Below are 23,184 nucleotides of genomic sequence, written 5' to 3'. Positions count from 1 at the left end.
AAATTTTCCTAATTCCTTCCACTCTTCACAATTTGACATCTTTCTCTCCAATCGTTTTGAGCAAATAGCATACATCTCTGCTATATTTTTAAAAAATGCTTCTCTTCTGCTTAGCGTTAAACAATAAGCACTTTCATGGGTTTTGGAGAAACTTTTTTAAGTGTTTAATGAGGCATGACCTCCCTCTGAGTGACTCTTGCATAGGACACTGGACATCTTTACTGATAATATTAGGGACACCCAGAGACTTCTGAGGCAACCCTGCCCTGAGCTGAAGATTTTGGCTGAAGTCCTCTGTTGTACAGGGTCTCAGGTTTACACTCTCCAGACTGGGGCCTGGGGAAGGGCATCCAGGCTAATGTAGTGCAGGACAGTGGGAAGCAGGGCTCAGAAGACTGAGGGAAGACATCTTCAGCAACTGAGAGCCTTTAAATTCCACCATGGGAGGCACGGCTGTAACCTGCCCTGCAGATTCCTTAACCACCACCAGGTGTCGCCACCTGCGATCAGGTCTGCAACTCCTGGGTTGGGAGGACACTTCAATGGGTCTTTCCAATAGCTTCCTGGCCTTTCCCCCATTTCATCAAAAGAATAGTTGGGCTGAGGTTGTAGCTCAGTGGTAGAGCGCTTATCTAGCATATGTGAGGCACTGGGTTTGATTCTGAGCAGCGCAAATAAATAGTAAATAAAAGTAAAGGTCCATCAACAACTAAAATATATTAAAAAACAAAAAAAAAGGGCTAACTGAGATCTTTGGAAAAAATAACTAATTCTAGGGTTAAGGCAGAGAAGGTACAAGATGAGCCCTGGATCATCTTTTGTACCAAAAAGCAAGGTAATGCTTTAATAATAATAGAAACATGTCAAAAGGACACAGATGACAGCTGGCTCTCAAGGGCTCCCACCAGCCAAATCTGGGACAATTTGAACGTGAAAATCAATAATGATAGTAACAGATTAAACCATTGAATAAAATGGAAACACATGAATCTGGGACTGGGGTTGTGGCTCAGTGGTAGAGCACTGGCCTGGCACTCAGGCACTGGGTTTGATCCTTAGCACGACATATAAATAAATAAATAAATAAATAAATATCCATCCACAACTAAAAAAATATTTAAGAAAAAGAAACACATGAATCCACATCAAAATAAATAAAGGAGAGGAGAGAGCATTTCCTTGCAGTAGAAAACCAACTGATTAATGAAGAAAAAAAGGACTGATTCAGAATATCACCACTTAGGAACCCTCAAACAATAATATATTCAACCAACAGACAACAATGGATGTTCATGTTAAAACGGGGATCAATGGGCATGGTGGCAGCATGCCTGTAACCCCAGCAGCTCAGGAGGCTGAGGCAGGAGGATCTCAAGTTCAAAGTCAGCCTCAGCAAAAGCGAGGCACTAAGCAACTCAGTGAGACCTGTCTCTAAATAAAATACAAAATAGGGCTGGGGATGTGGCTCAGTGATCGAGTCACCTGAGTCACCTAGTACCTAAAATACCTAGTACCAAAAAAACAAAACAAAACAAACAAACAAAAAAAAACCAACCTGGGGGATCAGGCTGAGGACACAGCTCAGTGGTAGGTCAAGTACTAGGCATGCGTGAGGACCCCAACTTGAACCCCTCCACACCACAAAAGTAAAGCAAACTAAAGAAAACTTTTGGGTAAGGGTTAGTGAGGAACAGGATACTTACAACCAGACAAAATACCTCCCCATAAAATCCTTACTCAGAAAGTAGGGTAGGTGAATGGGAAACCCAGCAAATGCTAGTTTAAACAAATGATGGAGGGGAATGATGTACTAAGAAAACAAATCAAAATCATACCACCTGACAGGGAACAATGAGAGCAACACAGCCTCGCTTACACCGAATTCACGCCAGGATGCACAACCTAAATCTAATCACAAGGAAACATCCGACGAACCCAAATCAAGGGACATTCTACAACATAATTGGCCTGCATTTCCAAACCTGTCAATACTACAAGATGATAAAAGAAAAAAAAAAAAGAAAGAAAGAAAGAAAAGAAAGAAAGAAAGCAAGAAAAAAAGACTAAGGAATTATCCCAGACAGAGAGACACTAAAGAAACAACAACAACAACTGCCGGTTCAGTGGTGCCTGTAATCCCAGCACCTGGGAGGCTGAGGCAGGAGGATGGCAAGTTCCAGGCTAGGCTCAAGGACCTAAGCAACTCAGGGAGACCCTATCTCAAAATAAAAAACAAAAAGGTCTGGGGATGTGACTCAGTGACTAAGCACTCTGGGTTCAATCCCCAACACAAAAAAGAAAAAGAAAGAACAACAAAACCCAACACGTGATTCTTAATTGGATCTTTTGACTATAAGTAACACTGTCAAAAAAGATTGGTGAACTACAGTGGAGGTCTGTAGATAAGATGAAGTGCTGTGTCAAGTTCGTCTCCTCTTTCGGAAGTTGTGCTATGGTTATGTTGGACAAAGTCCTGAATCAGAGAAATACACCCTAAAGTTCAGGAGCTGGGCCAGGAGGTTGGCAGCTCAGTCTCAAGTGGATTAGAACATAACACTCTTTATACTATTCATGGTTACTCTTCTCTAAATCTTATATTAACTCAAAATAAGAGGTTAAAAAAAAAATCTGTGGGGCTGGGGAGATAGCTCAGTCGGTAGAGTGCTTACCTTGCAAGCACAAGGCCCTGGGTTCGATCCCCAGCACCCCCAAAAAAAAAAAAATCTGTGCAACCCGCTCCTCCCATAACCACAGGAATCTCTCTCAGCAGACAGAGCCCCTTACCCCACTTGCTGGCTTCGCATTCCAGAAGTAGTTTACCAGCTACATAATTTGCAGGCCCAGTGCAAAATGAAAATATGACGTCTCTTATTCAAAAATTATTAGACTCTTAAAATGGTAATGGTAAGCAATTAAAGCAAACCCAGGGTCCTTCTGAGCATGGAACTCTGTGTGACTACCCACCAGGCAGTCCTGGGTGGTGTGTTTGCTTATGTCAACGTGGGTCCATACCAGAAAGACAGGGACTGGGGGCCCTGCCTGTCCTGTGTGACCCAGTCCATGCTTTGATTAATTCACATACTTATTCACTTTGCAGATATATATTGAGAGCACCAGTTGGGAACCAGACCCTGTTGAAGATCCTGAGGGTCCTGTGAACAAGGGCTCCTCCTCGTGGATCTCATATCTCAGCAGAGGAGACAGACGATAAACACATAAGTTATACAGTATGTTAGAACGAAAATCAGATCAGGTCAAGAAAGCTCAGGGGAGTGGAGGATTCACGGGTTGCAGTGTTAAATCAAGTGGTCTGAGTGACCCCCACTGAGAGGAGTTAGACAATAACGAAGGGGCCACATTTTGGCTGTCCTTGGGATCCTGACCCTGGAGCCAAATCCTCCTGAAGATCACCCCTTCCTGTTTCCTGGGCTCACCCTGCCTATCCACCTGCTCCACACCAGCTGGGGCTTCTGAGACGCCACCTCTGCGGAGATGGTACAGCCCGAGAATCACTGCTCCACCCCTGCCTAGGTCAGCACCTCAGCACAGCAGGCTCCGGAGCAGCCCTCTACAAGACGCAGGGAAGAGTGGTCGCTCTGGAATCTGAAGGCAGGGCAGGCAGCCCCTCACAGGCTTTCTGGAGCAGCAGGTACTTTCACACTAACAGCCCACCCATCATCTAAAGAATTGGCAACATCCCAGTGGCTCCAGGCACTGGGAGGAAGCCTCCACCGAGGAGCCACCAGAACGTCCCAGGCAGCTTCAGAGGATCTAGAACTCAGGATCCAGAATAGATCTCCCCAGCAGGGGTGGGTGCCAGGGACATGCTTTAGGAGCAGAGATAATTAATACTGGAGACCTCTGGCCCCACTGCAGATCTCCAGGGAAAGGGGGCATGTCCAGAGTTGGGACCCTTCCTTACTGTGATGTAACTCATCCCCTGTCCCTTTCTCCACACGGCCAGCGCTGACATGAGCCCTACACTCTCTCAGACCTCATGACCTTGGCCTAGAGCCCCAGGTGGGATGCTACTCATGACCCTCCTCAATGTGCCCATCTGATGACCCCGTTTCTCAGGTCTCCAGCCCTGACTGGAGATTATCCTACCTCAAGGCCATTATCAATCATGTGTCCACCAAAACACACTGCTCAGAAGCTGGGTAACGCCAGTCCTCCAAGTCAGCCATCTTGGGGGTCCACAGACAATATCAGCAGAACTCTAGAGGTTCCTGAATGGTCCTGAGCTAACAGGGCTCAGGAAGCCAAATGCAGAGGCAGAGAGTCACCCTGTCAGCTCCTCCCGTGTCCCTGGTCTCCTACAGGTTATGCAGGCAGGCTCAGGCTGCAGGTGATCTGCCTGCTCAGCCCTCTGCTTGCTGCCTACCCCTGGGCCACAGCTCTCCACCCTGAGCTCTTCAAGGCCAGGCCCTAGACCAGCCCAGTTCTGCCCACGCCCCCAACACACACCTCAGGACTGCACAGGCAGAGCCTGGTGTGTGCCTGGGCCCCCTCACCTTTCCCTCAGACAACCTCCAGAAGCTGGCGGAGGGTAAGGCGGGGCCTGTGCCTTGGTTGGCAGAATCTTCAGACCACTCGGAAGAAGCTCAGGGATTCACCGGAGCATTGTGTCTGTCCTTGTCTTGTGCCTGATCCCTGGGTGCAGTGCCCTGGCTCTCCGACCCACCCTGCCCCTGGGTTCCACGTGCTCTTGTCATCTAGGGGGTTTCCCTTTCCAATCTGACTCTGGCTTTTAAGGCTGGGACAGCATCTACCTAGTTCTTATCATGCGTCCACACCCTCATTAATGTTAAGAGCACACCTTAAAATTAAGGTGTGCTCTTAAAATGCAGGTGTAGGTTATTTCCTGCACGCAGACCCAGCAACCCTATTGGCCTGGAGGTTCCTCCAGGACAGGGGCAGTGTTTTCCTCCTTGTCTGGAAGCTGTCTGGGTAGCTTTGGACTCTTCCCTATGCACACAGTCCAGACGTCATATCTGAAGGGCTGGGGCAGAACACTGAGCAATAGACGTGGAGACCACAGCCCGGCCTGAAGCAGGGCCTCCCTGCCTCTCCCCATCCCTCCTCCTCCTCTCATTCTTTCTAGGGTTTTCTAGCAATTCCACAGGCCCTGTCTTCACTCCCATCACTCGTTAGCAGGTTCCTTTGGCCCTCAGAGGCAATTTGAACGACCACCAAATTGAGGTACCCAGCATGCCCTGCTCAATGGGTCCAGCCCAGAAATCAAGCTTCAAGAGTGGCCAGTGAGAATCTTCAGCCTCTCATGGCTCTCTCCCCTCCAAGCACAGCCCCAGTTGACAACGTCTCCCACTGCGACTCCAACAGCCCAGGTCTCAGGCAGGAAGAAGCAGCTCAGGGGTCCTTATGACTTGCTGGGGCTGCACTGTGACTTCGGTGCTATCTCAGGTAGTAGAGTCTGGTTCTGGGCCCTGTCCACAGTGAGGACTGCACTCTGGGCAGCAGGTGGGAGGCCCATCTCTCCCCAGGCTCACTGAGCAGGGTCTAGCCTGACCTCCGTTCCCCAGTTCCTGGCTCTCATACGCCCCTCTTGGAGACATGGTTGATGAAGGATTATAAACTCAGCCAGGCGTCCCAGGACAGGGGAGAGAAGGCAGCAGTCTCCTAGTCTGAGCATCACACCCAGAGTTGTGGGAACAGAAGTGAAAGGAGAAGAGGATGGTGGCCCACCTGGTTCAGTCCTAGAAAAGGGACCAATTCTGGAAGGTTCCTGTCGTGGGAGCTGGATAAGACTTGGAGTTTGGAGGGAAGCATGTACAGGAAACCAGTGTCACAGAAGCAGAGAGGGCTGGTGGAGAGAGTTTGATGTCTCAGCAAGCAAGTGAGAGACTCTGCTTGGAGGCTTTGAGGTCCTGTGACAGCAAGGGAGCAGCCTCACCCTCGGTGCCATGAAAAGCACCAGCATCTGACCCACCAGCCTCTCTGGCCAGCGGCCTTGATGCCTAGGCCTCCTCCAGGGCCAGCTAGGACCCTTTCAGGATCCCCTGAAGGAACAGCTCCAGAACTCCTTCGAGTCCTCCTTCATTATAGGCAGTATCCGGAGACTGGAAAGATCAAGGGCAGTCTAAGAAGGGACTCAGGAGGTGACGGAGACAGACTCAAGAACACTGCACTGACCCAGAATGTCCTACCAACGAGCAAGGTCTGAGACAGGAAGGGATTCTGCTGGGAAGTGACAACTCCCCATCAAGGAAGCAGCCTGGCCGTCGTTGGCCGAGACACCTTGGGAACAGACTGCAGCATTGAGAAGGCCACAGACCAGGATGCAGCGAGCCACTCGAGTCCCTCCCACTCTGGGAGTTTGGAGGTGCACCCCTGGGTTGGGTCCCCACGCTCTGTGACCCCTTGCTCTCTTTCTCCAGATCTCAGTGCCCAGTTCAGCCGAGACTGCCCTGTCCCTGACTCACCAGGCCAGCAAAGAGCTCAGTCACACACACACACACAGAAGCACACCTCACCCTGAGAAAACTCAGGGCTCACAGAACTTCCCAGGTCTCATTGGGAGGAAGCATTTCCAGATCTACAGCTCCTCTGTGCATCCGGGAAGGTAGACCCAGAGGGAAGGCCAGGAATCCTAGTGACCAGGAATAAAGAACCCTGCAGGGTATATTTAGCTCACTAAAAATAACAGGAGGCCAGAGATGAGGGCTGGGAATTGGCTGCTTGGAATGGGAGAGCCCTAGAAGGCTGGAGGAGGGGCGGGAAAGACAAAGGGAGACAAGGAAGGGGGTCTGGCAGGTCCTGGAGGGAGGGAGGGCTGTCTGTCTTCCTTCCCTTGTGATCTGTGACCCGGATGACTCAGATATTCCAAATCTGGAGAATGGGGCTGGGCAATGAGGAAGGCAGGTCTGTCAGGGAGACTAAGAGCCATAGCCAAGGCTGACCAGGAACTTGGGACAGGAGGTGGCCCGGTGAGCAGAAAAAGACCCAGAGGCAGGCCAAGTTGGTAGGGGTCAAAGCTGACTTGAGCCTAACAGGCAGACCAGGCCCCCCTTCCCTCCCATTCCTCTGCCCCTCCTGGCACCCCAAGCTCTGGCCAGGGAAGGCCCGGCTTAGCCCTGGAAGTTGGACCTTGACACATCTCTGGGATCAGAACGTCAAAGCCGACAGAGGGAGCAGGAACCACCAGCCAAGGACTCAGACCAGAAACTGGCCAAATACAGGGACCAATAGGCACTTACCCCAGTGGGTTGCTGCTTGGTGTCCAGCAGGGGGGCATTGAAGCTGGCAGACAGGCTGGGGGTGGCAAGGACCTCCCGGAGTGGGACCTTGGCTTCCCCCAGGAACCTGGGAGGACAGAGAAGTCACAGGTAGAAAACTAGCATAACATGCCCTGGCTCTTCTCCACCAACCCCTCCCCACCGCCACCACCACCACATACACAAAGTCATCTACCTAGACCTCCAGCCCCCTGGGGCCAGGGTTTCCCCTGCATCCCCAGCCACCATCCAGGCACCACCCTGGAAGGCCAGATCTCTGGGAAAACACCTGGGCATAAGAGAGGGGTAAGATGCCTTCCCCAAGGTCAACCTTGACCCTTTCCGCCACACCCTAGAGGCCCAGCCAGTCTCCACTGTGAGATGTTAGGGCTTCTTCCCATCAGACCTTGACAGCACACCAGGCCAGCATTCCTGGAAGCCAGGGCAGTTTCTCCACCATCACACCTGCAATGCCCCTGAGCACCAGCGGCTCCTATTAGCCATGTCTACACAGGCTGTCTACACAGGCTGTCTACACCACCTTCCCAGGACTCAGCAGCAGCCATCATCAGTCACGCACAAGGTAACTTCCCTGTCTTCAGACACAGGGAGAAAAGGACACTGGGGCAGGGAGACAGACTCCCTTCCTGGAGAGGCCCAGGGTGGCCACGCACCTGAGGCCTCCCCTCTCACCGAGGGTGGGGCACCTTACACAATGGGTTCCCGGGGAAGAGGAGCCACCAGCGCCGTGGCTGGCCAAGGGCTCTGTGCAGAGCGCTCAGGAGGAGTGTGTTCCCTGAGCTCTGAGGCCGGGCACCCTGCACTATGTGCCTCTGCTGCAGCAGCAGGAAAACAGTGTCACTGAGCGCCTTGTGTCACCTAAGGGAGCCACTGGCCCTGCTGGCTTTCCTGAAATCCCAACCAACCTGCACAGTCCTATCAGGGCACGAGGCCTCATTAGTCCAGTGAACAGCCACAGCACGCTCCCCTCCTCCTCCCTCCTCCCCCTCCTCCCCCTCCTCCCCCTCCTCCTCCTCTTCCCTTCCTCCTTTTCCCCTTCTTCCTTTCCCTCTTCTTCCTTTTTCTTACCTTCTCCTTCCTCTTCCTTTTCCCCTCCTTCTTCTGTGATGGATAAAGCATACCAAACCTGGCATCAGGGATAGTCCTTTTTCTGACCTCTGTAACCACTAATTTGAATGTGTGTTTTTACGACCCTATAATATAAAACTGCAAACTTGACCTAATTAGCTAATTTAAAAATACTTGTTACTCACAATGAAATACCACTGTATCTCCATTAGAATGGCTATTATTTAGAGATAAAGTGTTGGTGGAGACCCTGTCTCTAAATAAAATACAAATAGGGCTGGGGATGTGGCTCAGTGGTCGAGTGCCCCTGAGTTCAATCCCCAGGACCCCTCCTCCCACGAAAAAAAGATGCGAATAACTGAAACTCTTGTGCACTGCTGGTGGGGAACAGGAAGAGGTGCAGCTGCTGTGGAAAACAGTATGGAGGGGTCTCAAAAAGCTAAAACAGTTACGAATTACCTAGCATTCCCAATTCTAGATATATACTAAAAAAAAAATTAAATCACGGACTCAATCATTTTCACACTGATGTTCATAGCAGCATAATTCACAGTAACCAAAAAGTAGAAGCAACCCAAGTTGCACAGATCAACAAATAAATAAAACACAATATGTACTTACAACAGAATATTATTCAATGGTAAAAGGAAGGGAATTCTGACATGTGCCACAACAGAAGTCAACCTTGGAGGCGCCATGCCAAGTGAAATAAGCCAGACACAAAAAGGCAGATATTGTCCGAGTCCCCTTATCTGAGGTACTTAGAGTAGTCAAGTTCACGGACACAGGAAGTAGAACAGTGTGATCGCCAGGGCTGGGAGATCAGGCAATGGAGAATTATTATGTAATAGGTACAGACTTCAGTTTGGAAGATGAAAAAGGTCTAGAGATGAATCAGAGTGATGATTCCAGCAATTTAATGCCTCTGAACTATATATTTTAAAAGGTTTAAGTGGTAGATTTTTTATGTATATTTTACCACACCTAAAAAAGAAAAAAAGTAAAACTGGTCACTTGTATAAGCCTCTGGACAATAAAGTCCATCTATTTTTCATCCTTTTGGGGCAGGCAACCTCTCAGTCACCTTGCAGGGACCTTGCTAGGAAGACAAGGAATGTGGCATATGTTCAAGGTCAATTTCTCTCACATTTCTTTAAAGAAAGAGCTAAAGAGGGGACATATTAATATTCATTGCAGGGTTCTGAGACTCCCTCACCTCCTTACAGTACTAAAGGTCTTGAATATGGTGTGTCTCTCCCAAGAACCACCATGAGGGAGACACCTGTCACCAGTATATTGACTGAAGTGTCAAGTGTCCTCAGGACCCAGGCAAAGTCAAAAAGACCAGAGAGTAGGTGTAAAGGACCCCTGAGTTCATGCAACATCAGAGATCAGTCACCCTGCCCTTCCTTCCTGGGAAAACTGAAGTAACAAAATGACTTGTACAAGCGGAAGATGACCCAGCCAATCCTAGGACTCTCCAGATTCCTTAAGCAATCCATGCAGCGCTGAGATTGCCAGCATTGGGGACAGGGAGGCCAGGCCAGGCAGCAGGAGTGGAGGGGACAGACAGCAGGCCTAGTCAACTGGACAGCTATACCTGGAGGCTGAAGCCCCAGTTTGGGAATCCAAACCAGAGGCCCAGCGCAAAGCCAGGTCTCCTCTGCCTCCCTTTGCCGGCAGCCCTGACCTCCCTCCCAACCCAGGCCCCGAGAATTCCCGGAAGTGGGGTGGGGAACAATGGGAGGAAATGCAGAAGGAAGGGTTGGTCCCACCCCTGCCAGCCCAGGCACCACTGGGCTGCCCCAGATCAACTGCGAAGTTGTTATTTCCTCCCCGATACCTCTTTTTGGGTCAGGAAATGCACCCTCCAACACCCGCTACCTCCATAGGCCCTGGGGTCAGACCCTCCAAGGTGCCAGGTGGCTGCACAAACCCCCGCATCCCTAGAAGTAAGGACCGGACAGTGCCTGTCCCAAAACCCAAGAAGCAGAATGTGAGGACCTGGTTCAGGAGGGCCAGGGAAACACAGGGCCTCTCGCCAGTGGACATAGCGCAGGCATCGCTCAGGAAGAGGGACTGGGCTACAGACAGGGACTCCCGAGGGAGGCCAAAAGTCTGGATCAGAGGACACGTTGAAGGCCTCTCCTGAAACATTCATCCATTTCTCAGAGAAGAACAAAGCTCCCTGTGGCTTTACTCAGGGAGCTCCAGACCTGGAGGGCCCAAGACCCCGACCCACCCCATTTTGAGGTGCCTTCTGCATGTCTGGGATGCTACACACTCAGCTGACACCAACCAGTGGCCTGGCAGGTGCCCAACAGTGTTCAATAGGAAGCAAATAGGCAAGAAGGAGCCCAGGGCCCCTGCACAGGACCCTGGCAGTAGGAGCCAATCTGCTGGGTGGCAAGGAAACCCCATGGGCCCTGCCCCATCTTTTGCAGCCTAGTGGTAGAAAAATGCCACAGGTCCTCCCAGCCTCCCCAGACCTGGTCACCTCTTGGCTTTCCTGTGTTCTGAAGCCCCTGGAATGTGGGAGCCAGAGGAGAATGGGGGCTAATCCCAAGGAAACAGTGTTGGGGAGGAAAGCAGTTTAGAATTGACAGGGCACACATTTTTTCCCCCGTGAAAAAGAACTAGTTCCCATATCCATTATTCAGTACAGCTTCTGCCCTAGCAGAGCAGGGAGAAGAGGAATTGGGTGGTGGCCTCCAAATCCAATACTGAAGCGTATGTGGGAGGTGGGAATTAAGCTGGTCAGTTAAATTCATTTTGATGAAACATTAAAAAAATTGGAAAAAATTTATTTAACATCTCAGACCTGGCAGGGCATGGTGGTGCACACCTGTACTCTCAAGGACTCAAGAGGCTGAGGCAAGAGGATCACAAATTTCAGGTTAATCTAAATAACTTAGCAAAACCCTGTCTCAAAATTTTTTAAAATTTGTTTTTAAATAGGAATGGGGATATACACAGTAGCAAGGTCCCCCTGGGCCCAATCCCTAGTACAAAAAAAAAAATGGACCCTATAACTTCCTCATGTGTAAGAACAAACACAGGGTAACCCAAATATCCAACGTGCAAAAGAGGTAAAGTAGGGGACAGTCATAAAATGGAATCCAATGTACCTATAAAAATAATGAAGTTCATCATGCACTTTTATGGAAAATCTCCAAAACACATTGTTAAGTGTAAAAACAAAGCACAAAAGAATGTATATAATATGCTACCTATCGCATAAAATGAGGAAAGTTAGTCTATTTTGAGGATTAAACAATAAGAACTCTGAAATGATGCATTAGAAACTAAGACAGCCACTATGGCAAATAGTAGGGAGTTTCATCAAGAAACTAAAAAGAGATCTACCATTTGATCCAGCTACCTTATTTCTAGGTAGATATCCAAAGGAAATGATATCAGCATATCCAAGAGACACCTGCATGTCCATGTTTGTTGCTGAACCTATGTATTTAAGATAGAACCCTGCTAGTTCTTGGTTGGGGAGATCAAGAGAGCATGGACATTTTGAAAAGCTTTTAAAAAGCTCATTGAGTGTACTTTTCCGCTGTCTACGGAGAGGTGTTTGGTAGCTCTAGTCTATACTATGCGGGGTTAGCATTTGTTGGAGTTTTCAAGGGAGTTTTGAAGTCTGGGCCCTATGAGAGAGGAGAGGCAGAAGGGAAGGGCCCAACATGGAGGGCAGAGACAGCACCATGGCAGCTGGCCACGACGCTGGGAGAAGCCAGTAGGTCAGACAGGGCAACTCCAGACCAAATGACTGAGGAGCCCTAAGAAAGCAGACATTCCACTGAAAATGGTCTGAACGCCTGCAGGGGGTGGCAGGCCCCCCCACCCCAGCTACCCAGCACTTCCTTTATGCCATGGGGCTGTGAATGAGGGGGTGTAGCAGACCAGGCTGGAGCAATCCAGGGGTGAGACTCTGTCAGGAGTAGGAAGGAGGGAGAAGTGGACACAGCTAGAATAACAGAGAAGTGGACTGGAGACAAGCTTCTCCCAAGTACCACCAAATAAGGTGACCCAGAAATGCTGGCAGGACAAATCATTACAGGGACACCCCGGGTGGCTGACCCTAGAGTGCTACACTCACAAACCCCATGTTCTCGAACTGTACCTTTCAACCTATAGCAACACCTTGAAAATGCTCTCCTTCAACTACCTTCCTAAATCAGATCAGCATTTATATTGAGTGATTAAGAATAAGAGCTCTCAAGTCATCCTGCTGGGTCAGAGGCCCAGTTCTGCCGCTTGACAGCTGTGTGGCTGGGCATAAGTTCCATAACCTTCCTGAGACTGATCCTCACTTGGCAAATGCACAGTGAGCACCTACCCTAGTCTGGGCACAGTTAGAGTACTCAACCACGCTGTTGGAGCTTTAGGGGAACAGCGCAGAGTTCAGAGGCTTCTGTAAAATTTCGGCTCATGAACCTAACATCCCATAGGTGTGCTGGAGCACAGACAGAGCTTGGTAAGTGCTGGGTCCATTCCTCCCCACCCCGCTCACCCTTTTCCTATCCTTCTCTGCACATTCGTACCCTACCAAATGATGTTGAGGGCCACTCTAGATCATCAGCTGTCCTGTTTGAAGAGATTAGAGTTCTTTTTAGTCATTCCTGAGAGTAGAATAAAAATAAAAGCCTCAACATTTCAGGGAGAAAGACCGTGGCTCAGCAGAAGAAAAGACTTTCTAACAGAATAATCCAGTCCTGGAATGGGCTTCTTCCTCCCTCCAGCACTGTTCTTCATGAATGGAAGAGATGGCTCAGGGGTCTTTCGACCTGGAAAATCGACCGTGAGCCAGGGGTGAGTTCATGGGAAAGTATAGGTGGCCAGAACACAGTAGGGCCACAGGATAGGGATGAATGTGCAATGGCCCCACTATGAACCTTGGCAAGAGGGACTCACTCAGTCCAGGCTGGCACATGTGGAAGGAGGGCTGGAGTCCAGAAGGCAGCTCATGACCATCATGGTAGAAACTAGATCAGGCAAGACTCATGCCTGGTACTGAATCCAGGGAGGTAGCTTGATGAAAAGCAGGACATTTGCATCATCTCAAAATATCTCTGTGACTTCAAGGGGAAGAAAGAGCAGTAAATAGACAACGGAAAAATCAGACGGCACCTTGACCAGGTAGTGGAAATGAACATCCCCAGTGAGGAGCGTCAGGTGCGTCCATGAAGAGATGGGCATCTCCCTCGGGCAGCATTCTGGCCAGGAAGTTCTAACCTAATCTCGTCCATGATCAGACAAGTCCCAAATGAGGAACATTCTATTTTTAAAAAGAGTAAGGGGAATATGTTATTCAGAATTGCAAAATGTCCTAAGAGACAAAGACAATGGAAATGTTCCAGATTAAAGAAGGCTATGGGGGCTGGGGATGTAGCTCAGCTGACTGAGTGCTTGCCTTGCAAGCACATGGCCCTGGGTTCAATCCCCAGCATCGCAAAAAAAAAAAAAGAAGGCTATGTAATGTGGCTGCATTCAATACGGGACCCTACACCGGATCCTGCTGTGGCAAGGGGGCTGGAGGGAGATTACCATATAAACAATATTTGGACAATTGACAGGATTGGAATACAAATAGTAGATTAGACAAATCAAGTTTATAGATGTTAAATTCACTGAAGTTAATAACTACACTATGATTGGGTTAAAAATAAAACTCTATTCTTAAGAAATATATGTGAAAGTATTTAGGTATAAAAGGTCATGATGAATATAACCTATCTTCAAATAGAAGAGAGGGGAAAAAAAGGGGAGAAGGAGAGAGGAGAAACTATAATCAAACAAATGGACTAAAATGTTAACAAAGCCACACACAGTGGCACATGCCTGGAATCCCAGTGGCTCAGGAGGCTGAGGCAGGAGGATCACAAGTTCAAAGCCAGCCTCAGCAACATAAAGAGGCTGTAAGCAACCTAGTGGGACTCAGTCTCAAAATAAAATATTTTTTTTAAAAAAGGGGGATGTTGGGGATGTGGCTCAGTGGATAAGTACACCTTGGTTCAATCTCTGGTCAAAATAAAATGTTAACAATAAGTGTATCTGAGTAAAGATACCTGGATATTCTCTATATTATTTTTGCAACTTTTTTAGAAGTTCGAAAAAAAATTTAATGCAGCAAAAAAGTCACCATGTATCCATTTCACTTTTTCTATCTTTCAAATTAAGAAAAGGACATGACGATTTAAACTCTATGTATTACAACTCAGCTCCTCACTGACTCAGCTGCATCTTCCCCCCGTTACTCAGACTAGACAGGAAAGTCAAGACAGCCCCTGTCCCAGGAAGGGTCTCCCTCTCCAGCGAGGCTGCAGTACATCCAGGAGGAAATACATGTGAGTCGAGCCCCTCAACTGTGTGTGTCTGACAGGAAGGGGCAGGAAATGAGGGACAGCAGGACATTCCACAGCCCCTGAGTCTGCCTGGCCTCTGCCAGTCTTCCTTCCAGTATCCAATTCTCCAGGGGCTACCCTAGGGTAGCTCTAAATAGTTTTCTACTTTAATCCAGAGAAAGACAAAAGAAAAATTATTCTGAAATTCAGGGATGTCTTGGATAGAATCCAGCTCAAATAAAATTATAAAAATCCTTGAAAATAAGGATATGGCTAACATTTTTAAACTCCTGAGAACAATGGGATAGTAAACTGAATATTCCTGCTCCAATCAGCCACCCAAGCATTTCAGAAAGGGGAGCCAGCAAATCGGCTTGCTGAAACCAGAGACTGAACTCATGCCTGCTCTTGCCAACTTAGCAATAGCAAACGGCAGCTCTGCTTTTTTAAATGCACACACACACACACACACACACACACACACACACACACATATCTGGTGGGTATCCAATCTCATGAGGATGCACTATCACAAAGCAATTGAGGAGCACAGGAAAAAATATCCTCCATACATAAAACAGAGCAAAGGTTAACATCCCTAATAACACCTGGAATGTATCCACTACTGTGCATTAATAAGAAAAAAAAAAAAATCAACTCAAACCAGAAGGGTATGCGGTGCACTGAAAAAATGCAAATGGACCATAAGATATGAAAAGACACTCCACTTTACAAGCCAAGGAGACTACAAGATACCTTCTTGGGGGAGTTTGCCATCACACTAACAAAACTAAAAAGATTGGCAGGTATTTTTTCCACTGTTGGTGACATTTTCGAAAACTAATATGACAGAATCTACAAAAAATTGATATGCTTATACCATTTGACCCAGGAATCTCACGTCTAAGGACCTATTTGAGAGAAAGAAATAGAAGAAGAACATAAAAACATTCAGATAAAATTGTTCCTTGGATAATCATTGGAGAGCAAAAAATTGGAGGGAAACCAAATGCCAGTCACTTAGGGTGCAGGCGATTAAGTATGGTGCACCCAAACTGGAATGTCATATAACCATTTAAAAATGAGGTTGACAGATGGTCAAGTAACATACTGACCCGGGAAAGGGTCAATGATGAAATGAGAAAAAGCAAAGGGCAGACCAATAAGTACAGCACAATCCTACTTTGGAGATGTAAATGTACATGCATTGTGTAAAGAGATGCTTGCATATGCTCAAGGAAAGTCGAGAAAGATCTGCAGCAAGTTGTTAAGAGCCCACAGCTCTGGAGGGCAGGGAAGAAATGGATGGGTGGAAGGAGGGAGAATTCACACATCTTCCACTATAACCTTTCAAGAATGGAGCTTGCTTATAATGCTTTTACTTTGGAGAGATTTTTCAAGTTTTTTTAAAGCAAAAAAAATATATGCACACCTATGTGTGCAACATAGTGCACACTCAGGTACAGTCACATGTCCACATGGGGTATGCAAATAAATGTTCATGCACTTGTGTGGTTTATGTATGTGCAACCACATGGATTCAGCTACTACCAGCAGCCCCCATAACCCGAAGGCCTTCAATGTCCCCAGCCCTGAGTAGGCATCTGGCACATGCACATTATCTCACTGAAATTTCACAACAACCTTGCAACATAGGTACTGTTGTTTCCATTGTCCTGATGAGGAAACAGACATTCTGAGGAGTCCAGGTCACAGACAAAGCCAAGATGGGACACACTCCTGAGCAGAGCCCCTGACCCTCATTCTTATGCCACCACCCAAGCCCTGGACAGCCTGGGGAATCTAAACCACCTGCTCCTCCCAGGACAGAACCCCTCAGTCACATCAGCACTCCAGGTGTGAGTGACAGGCACCAATTGGCCAGGCCTATCTCCTAGGCACCTCAGCCATCTCCTGCATATTCCTACCCTACAGGACTAAGACCCATGTTCAACTCCTTCCCAGAAATCCCCACATTAGCTACATGTGGTGGCACATAATACCAGCAGCTGGGGAGGCTGAGGCAGGAGGATCACAAGTTCAAAGGCAGCCTCAGCAACTTAATGAGGCCCTAACCAACTTAGAGAGACCCTGTCTCAAAAAAATGTTTTTAATAAAAATTTTTTTAAGGACTTGAGATATGGCTCAGTGGTTGAATATCCCTGGGTTCAACTCCTAGTACCAAAATACAAACAAACAAACAAAAAGGAAAATCCCAACAGATTAAACTCTGTGTCACAGAAGGCACCACGTCACTCTCACCGTCATCCTGGGAGCACCAAGTCCTACTCCAGGAGATGGTCATCTACATCAGGAAGACCCACCATTCCGGAAACAGTTCCTCATAGGCTACTGTGGTACCTGGATGCTCACCATGAGCATGTACCCTTTCTGTCTAAGCAGAGCCTGGACTGTAAAGCAGCACCCTCCAAGTTCCTAAGGAGGAGCAGAACAATAAGCCCCAAGCTGCCACCCATGAATTAGCATGATTAGTCCCTTTTTGAACCATAGCTGGCTGAAAGTGGCCTTCCATCGAAGAAGGCTGGGTCTAGGCACCACAGTAGGCTACAAGGGGATATCTCCTGAGTCTCAGGTCTTCCTAACATAAACAGCTATCACTTGAAGCAGCTGTGCCACAGGAGGGCAGCACAGGAGATGAGCCAAGAGACTTGGCAAACAGAGCTAGCATGCGGAGAGCACCCCTTTGCCGCAGGTCCCTAAGAAGCACTCCTGCGCTTGACTTATACTCCGTAATAATGGAAGAAGCAGGCTCAGGAAGCTTAGGTGACCTGCCCAAAACCATATGGCTGCTGGAACTAGACCCCAGCTCTTCTCAAAGTCCACACTCCTTCCATGGGACCAGGTCACCCAGCCCAGTAAGCATGGAGAGGGGAGCAGCTGAAGGAGGAAGAAGGGGGAGGAGCATCTGTACTCAGGGAGGTTCCTGACTTGCCTCCTAGACCCTAAGTCAGACTGCACTCAGACCACAGGAGGCAACTGTCTGTGTCGGGGTGAGAGCCACTGTCCCCGCACCCATGTCCAGGTTATAAAAGTTATCGGGTCATTGAAAGGTAGTGAGCGATCACACTATCCCAAAGAAAATGATACTGTGAACACGTAAAGGTTCTTTAAATGCAATCACATGTCCCTGGTTCTTGGGGTAAGTCTAGGTCTCCTTCTGTGCTGCTCAATTAAAGCAAGTCGGGTGGGTGCAGGCACCGGACGGGTACAGTTACTAAGTAAAATAACAGGCATAAGTTAGGTTTGTATTCAGAGAAATATTGAATTTTTTTTTAATATTTTTATTAGTTGTTGATGAACTTTTATTTATTTATTTGTATGCGGTGCCAAGAATCGAACCCACCGCCTCACACATGCTAGGCAAGCGCTCTACCACTGAGCCACAACCCCAGCCCTGAGTTATGTTTTAATATCAGTATGTTCTGTGCAGTATTTGGGACATGCTCATCTAACAGGGTGTCCTGTATGTTTCTCTCTTGAATCTGGTCCCCCTGTCCTGATCAGGCTTAGGGCTGGTGAGTTACTGAGGTCAAGGTGAACATCACTTTCACCCTCATGTTTTGCCAGGAGGAGGTTTAGACCACATAGAGATTTTTTTCTTCCATGTTTTACTTACCAAACACTTAAATTAAAACTACACTCAATTGCCCAGCTCAGTGGGGCACACCTGTAATTTCAGCTATTTGGGAGCCTGAGGCAGGATGATTTCAAGTTCAAGACCAGCCTGGGCAACTTAGCAAAATAAAAAGGACTGGGGATGTAGATACGTGGTAAGGGCTTGCCTTTGATATGTGAGCCATGTGTTTAATCCCCAGCACAAAAACAAACAAAAAAACCTCTATTAATCAATTTCTACTGGAAAGGGGAATTTTCCAGAAAAAAATAAAATAAGCTAGTTTAATATGCTATTACATTTTCTATACAGCACAATTAAACTCTCTCCTTTTTCTTTGTTACCAACTGTATTTTCATTTTACAAATATTATTTTCATTAGGAACAATTACTTTTTACCTTAATTTCTCAACACAGATTTGGTTCTTAGAATATTATTTTCCTTTATTTTTTAAGTCCACATGAAGTTTTATCAAATATCACTCCCTGACATTTTGAGTAACCTTTCATGGAACTGTTTTTTGTTATTGTCTTTTCATATTTTTAGTTTTAGATGGACACAATACCTTTATTTTATTTACTCATTTATTTTTACGTGGTGCTGAGGATGGAGCCCAGAACCTCACATGTACTAGGCAGGTACTCTGCCACTGAGCTACAGCCCCAGCCCAGAGTTGTTTTTAAATAAGTCCAATTTATGTGTCAAGGTTTACAGTTACCAGCAAGATTCTCCTATATATTTTTTGTTTCTCTAACAATTTTTCCATGCTCAGTTTCAGCTTCTTTTTAATACATGTGCTGGGTGCAGTAGAGCACACCTCTGGTCCCAGTGACTCAGGAGGCTGAGGCAGGAAGATCACAAGTTCAAAACCAGCCTCAGAAACTTAGCAAGGCTGAGTTGCCTAGCAACTCAGCAAGACCCTATCTTTAAACAAAATATTTAAAAAGGATATGGCCCAGTGGATAAGGACCCCTGGGTTCAATCCCCTGTACCAAAACAATTTTTTAAATTATTTTATTACATAAATAATTATGCATTATTTTATTGTTTTCTTTAATGTTTATTTGACTTAGTACTTATTGTTTTGTTTATTTTAACCATTTTATGGTGATAACATATTCAAGCAATTACAAGAATGACTGTTTATATTTATTCCTCAGCTAATCCATAAAAAAATTGAAAGCAATTCCTTTGCCAAGTGGCTGTTGGCTTTAACACCAGGGGTTCTCCACCCGGGGTTCACCCTGGGCTCCCCTGGGCGGTGTCCAAAAGCACTGATGCCTGCAGCCCACTGAAGTTTCTTCTTTGATCCATTTAGTGGGGGGCTCAGACCTTGGTATGTTTTAAATACTCAGGTAATTCTAAGAGGCAGCCAGGGTTAGAATACTATTCTAAAAATCTAGAGCTGCCCTGTCTAATACGGTAGCCACTAACGACATGGAGTTATTTAAGTCACTAAGATGAAATAAAATTGAAGATCAGTTCCTCTGTTTCCCTGGTCCACTCAGATGGAACATTTCCATCATCTCAGAAAGTTCTACTGGGCAGAACTGGATCGGTAGCTCTCAGCCTAGCTGCACAGCAGAAAGGCCTAACCCCCGGGGAGTTGGGCAGCCCTGCTCTGAACTAGCCACCTCTGGGCTGAACATCACACAGGCCAAAACACTGCACCAGAGACCAGGATCGTCTCTCCTCCAGCTTCTCTCTGAGACGCCCAGAATAAACAGGAAGTGGTCCAATGCAATCCAAGACCAGATTCCAGATCCTCCAGCTGGGTTTGCCTCAGTGTCTTCCATCCTTAGGAGCAGAGCTTCCTTTTATGGGTATTTGAAACATGATTATGTCCACACAAAGTTAATCTGACCCTGAAACTGGCTCAGGGTCCCTCAGGCTTGGGACTGCTCCTCTGGTGGATAGGGGGATGGTTGAGCAGCCCATTCACAGTTCCCAGACTGAGTTTCCACTCCTGAGGCAGGAATGAATGGAGCGCTACCCATAATCCCACTCCAGCCAGCAGATCTGGCCTAAGGTGGCCACCCCAAAACTTCCAATGACCAGTGAGGAAAAGGCAGAAGTCCCAAATGACCCAGAAGCCCAAGGGAAAGAGGAGTGGGATGGAAGAGGGGGAAGAGAAGGAGAGAATGAATGAAAGGAGGAGGGGGTTTGAAAAGAAAAGAAGCGAGCAAAAGACTTGTGGACAAGGTATGGAAAGTGGCTACAAAGAATGAGGGAGGCCCTGAGAGGGACTCTAGGCACAGAGGGAGGAAAGTCAAGGATGGAGCTTTGGAAGTGGGAGCAGAGATGAAGCGGAGACAGAGTAGTAAGAACGGCTGTGGTCTGTGAGCCCCCTGAGGGAAGGAGGCCCAGGGAGGACACGCCCAGGAATCCCAGAAACAAGGGGGCCACAGGAACCCCGTGGGCCCTTGCTGAAACCCACAAGTGGTCTGAGGACAACCCGAGGACGACAGTCACCATCACCTCCTGGTGGACAGTGATGGCTTGAGGGCAGTGAGTGGCTTTCAGTGTCAAATGTTCAAGACTTTCTCCTTTTTCTTTCAAAATTGTAAATGTCACATGGCTGCTCTAGCCACTTCCTATAATATTTCCCACTTAAACAGCCTTAGAATTTTTAATGTTCCTAGGCTCTGATTCTTTGAAAGTGAGAAAGTACTTCACAGTCTAATCACGGGACCCTGCTCGCCCGCCGCTCCAGACGGGGACACACCCAGGCACCGGACAGTCAATCAAACTGCTGTGAGGCTGCACACCCATTGGCGCCTGTCACATCCTCGCAGGACCACGTTGTTTCACAGCTTCTAATGTCCTTCAGATATGTATGCCTATAACTAAGTTTTAATTCAGTTTAATAGCATTTTAAATTTGAATTACTAGAAATACAAAATTAAGATAAGTGCTTGGGCATAAAAAATTAAACCCAATAGTTATAAGTAACTATAATTGTAAGAAAATAGTTATAAGTAAATTGTTAAGTTTCATGAATTAGCTGTTGTGCAATTGAGGTTTGAGGAACTGATTTCAAGAAGTCTGACCTGCAGTGACTTACTTGGTCATGGGGAACTTGTTCTCAGGGAGCCAGCTGCCCCCAGGATCTAGAGGTCACCCATGAGGGCCAGTAGGAAGGCCACACAGGTTCAATGCATGACCCACAGGACTAGGACAGCTCATGTATGACCCTGGCTTGCATTCACTCTGAGTGATCAGCCTGGTCCTTGAATTGATCAAAAATATGTTCATAGCCCCTTCTCTCATGTTGCTTTTGCAGTCTAAGAAAACGCCCCCAGGAACCGATAAAAATGCTTGACTGTGATCAGAGAATAAAATGTGCATTTCCTCTGCATGCCCTGTTGTAACCAGACTGTCCACTTTCCCCTCCCTAAACCCTCAACTCCAGCATCACTGGGGGAAATGAACTCTCCAGAAGGGCCCAGAAACTCTTCCAGAAGCCCCTCAGAGGCACAGGGGCATGGGGATTATGAGCATGCCATGCACCGTCATGAGACAGGAACATCCCGGCTCCCGTAAGGCCTGAGCCAGGCTGCCCTCCACACTCCACACTGGAATACCCTCCCCTTCTCACCCCTCCAAAGCCTGCCCCAACTCCAAGTCAACGTGGGCAGCCCTCCTCCAGGAAGCCTTTGAGGACTGCCCAATGTCTAGATTTTTCCCCCTCCCTGAACCGCAGGTCTGCCCTTTAGGTTTGTTGGAGGCCACTTCGTCTTCCACAAAGCATCTGTGGCAAGGTAGCTGACCTGAGCTGATTCCCACCTGCCCTCTGTGCCGTGGGGCTGGAATAGATAAGCCCCGGATGCCACAGGTAGGGCATGGCCAGGTTGCAGGCCTGGGCCCCATACCTCACAGTCCCACCTTAGAGGGCCCAGTAAAAGCGGCTTCACCTTCGCTACAAAGCATACCCTGCACCTGGATTTTTCTTCCAAATTTTTAAGATTTCAGACTTTCCAGATGTTTGGTGGCCTGTGATCCTCCCTCGTCCTCCTCTCCCATACTCCAGAAAAACAGTCAGGCCTCCAGGCCTCGGACACCAGCTGACCAGCTGACCCAGTTCCCAGACAAAGGCTCCCTGTGAATGGGTCACAGAACAGCAAGCCCAGGCCTGATCCTTGGTCCCAGACATCAACAAACAATGCCAGGCGTTATGCTGGCACTAACAGTGGCGCCCTGTCGTGACCGTCAGGGACCACCGAACCCCTGCCCTGACGATCAAGGCTTGTCACTCACTCTGCCGTCTCCCTGGCTCCCAGTCCAAAGCACCACAATCAACCAGCTGGTTGATCTTGCCCACTCCCCCCACGAGCAAATACCAGGAGACTCGGGAGCTCAATGGTAGAGGAGATACCCACTGCCTGTCTAGCAGGAGCCGGCTCTTGCCACCATGACTTTCCTCCTGCAGGTCCCCTGCCCAGTAGCTCTTCCCCCACCACGTACATGAAATAACTCAGCAGAAACCCCGCCATGGAAAAACGCCAGTCTTATTACCCATTATTACTGTTCTGTCTTCTAAACCACAAATCTTAAGTCCTGCGTCTTCCACAGAGCATTCCAGAGCCCTCCACTAGCTTCAGCCTCCCTCTGCCGGCCTGCCTGCCCTCACCAGCCCAGCCTGGGAAGGAAGGGGACCCGGAGGAGAGGAGAAGATGGAGGGGAGGGAAGGCCCACTCAGGAACTTCTGGGCTGGAGCAAGAGACAGGGAGCCTTCTCCTTCCTGCTCCCTAAGGCACATGCACACACTATCCGCCAAAACTTGAGGACACCTGATTCTAGCTCATTTTCCCACCCCTGCAACCTGGGCAGTTCTCAACTGTACCCATGGCCAAGTTCCTACACAGCTGAGTT

At 48.0% G+C, this 23,184-nt stretch overlaps 1 protein-coding gene across 23 annotated transcripts in view; it reads right to left on the bottom strand.

Annotated features, from left to right (window-relative positions):
• The window catches only part of Dysf (dysferlin), a 209,931-nt gene that overhangs the window by 156,420 nt on the left and 30,327 nt on the right, over positions 1-23,184 (bottom strand). For all 23 annotated transcript variants that reach the window (XM_047522099.1, XM_047522101.1, XM_047522103.1 and 20 more), the window contains one exon: positions 7,218-7,323. In XM_047522099.1, the coding sequence (XP_047378055.1) occupies positions 7,218-7,323 (106 nt within the window). The remainder of the gene's footprint in view (positions 1-7,217; positions 7,324-23,184) is intronic.

This window comes from Sciurus carolinensis, chromosome 13, assembly GCF_902686445.1.
Source record: "Sciurus carolinensis chromosome 13, mSciCar1.2, whole genome shotgun sequence".
NCBI classification, from domain to species: domain Eukaryota; kingdom Metazoa; phylum Chordata; class Mammalia; order Rodentia; family Sciuridae; genus Sciurus; species Sciurus carolinensis.
Note: the sequence above shows the minus strand (reverse complement) of the source record. Positions and strands in the feature narration are given on the sequence as shown.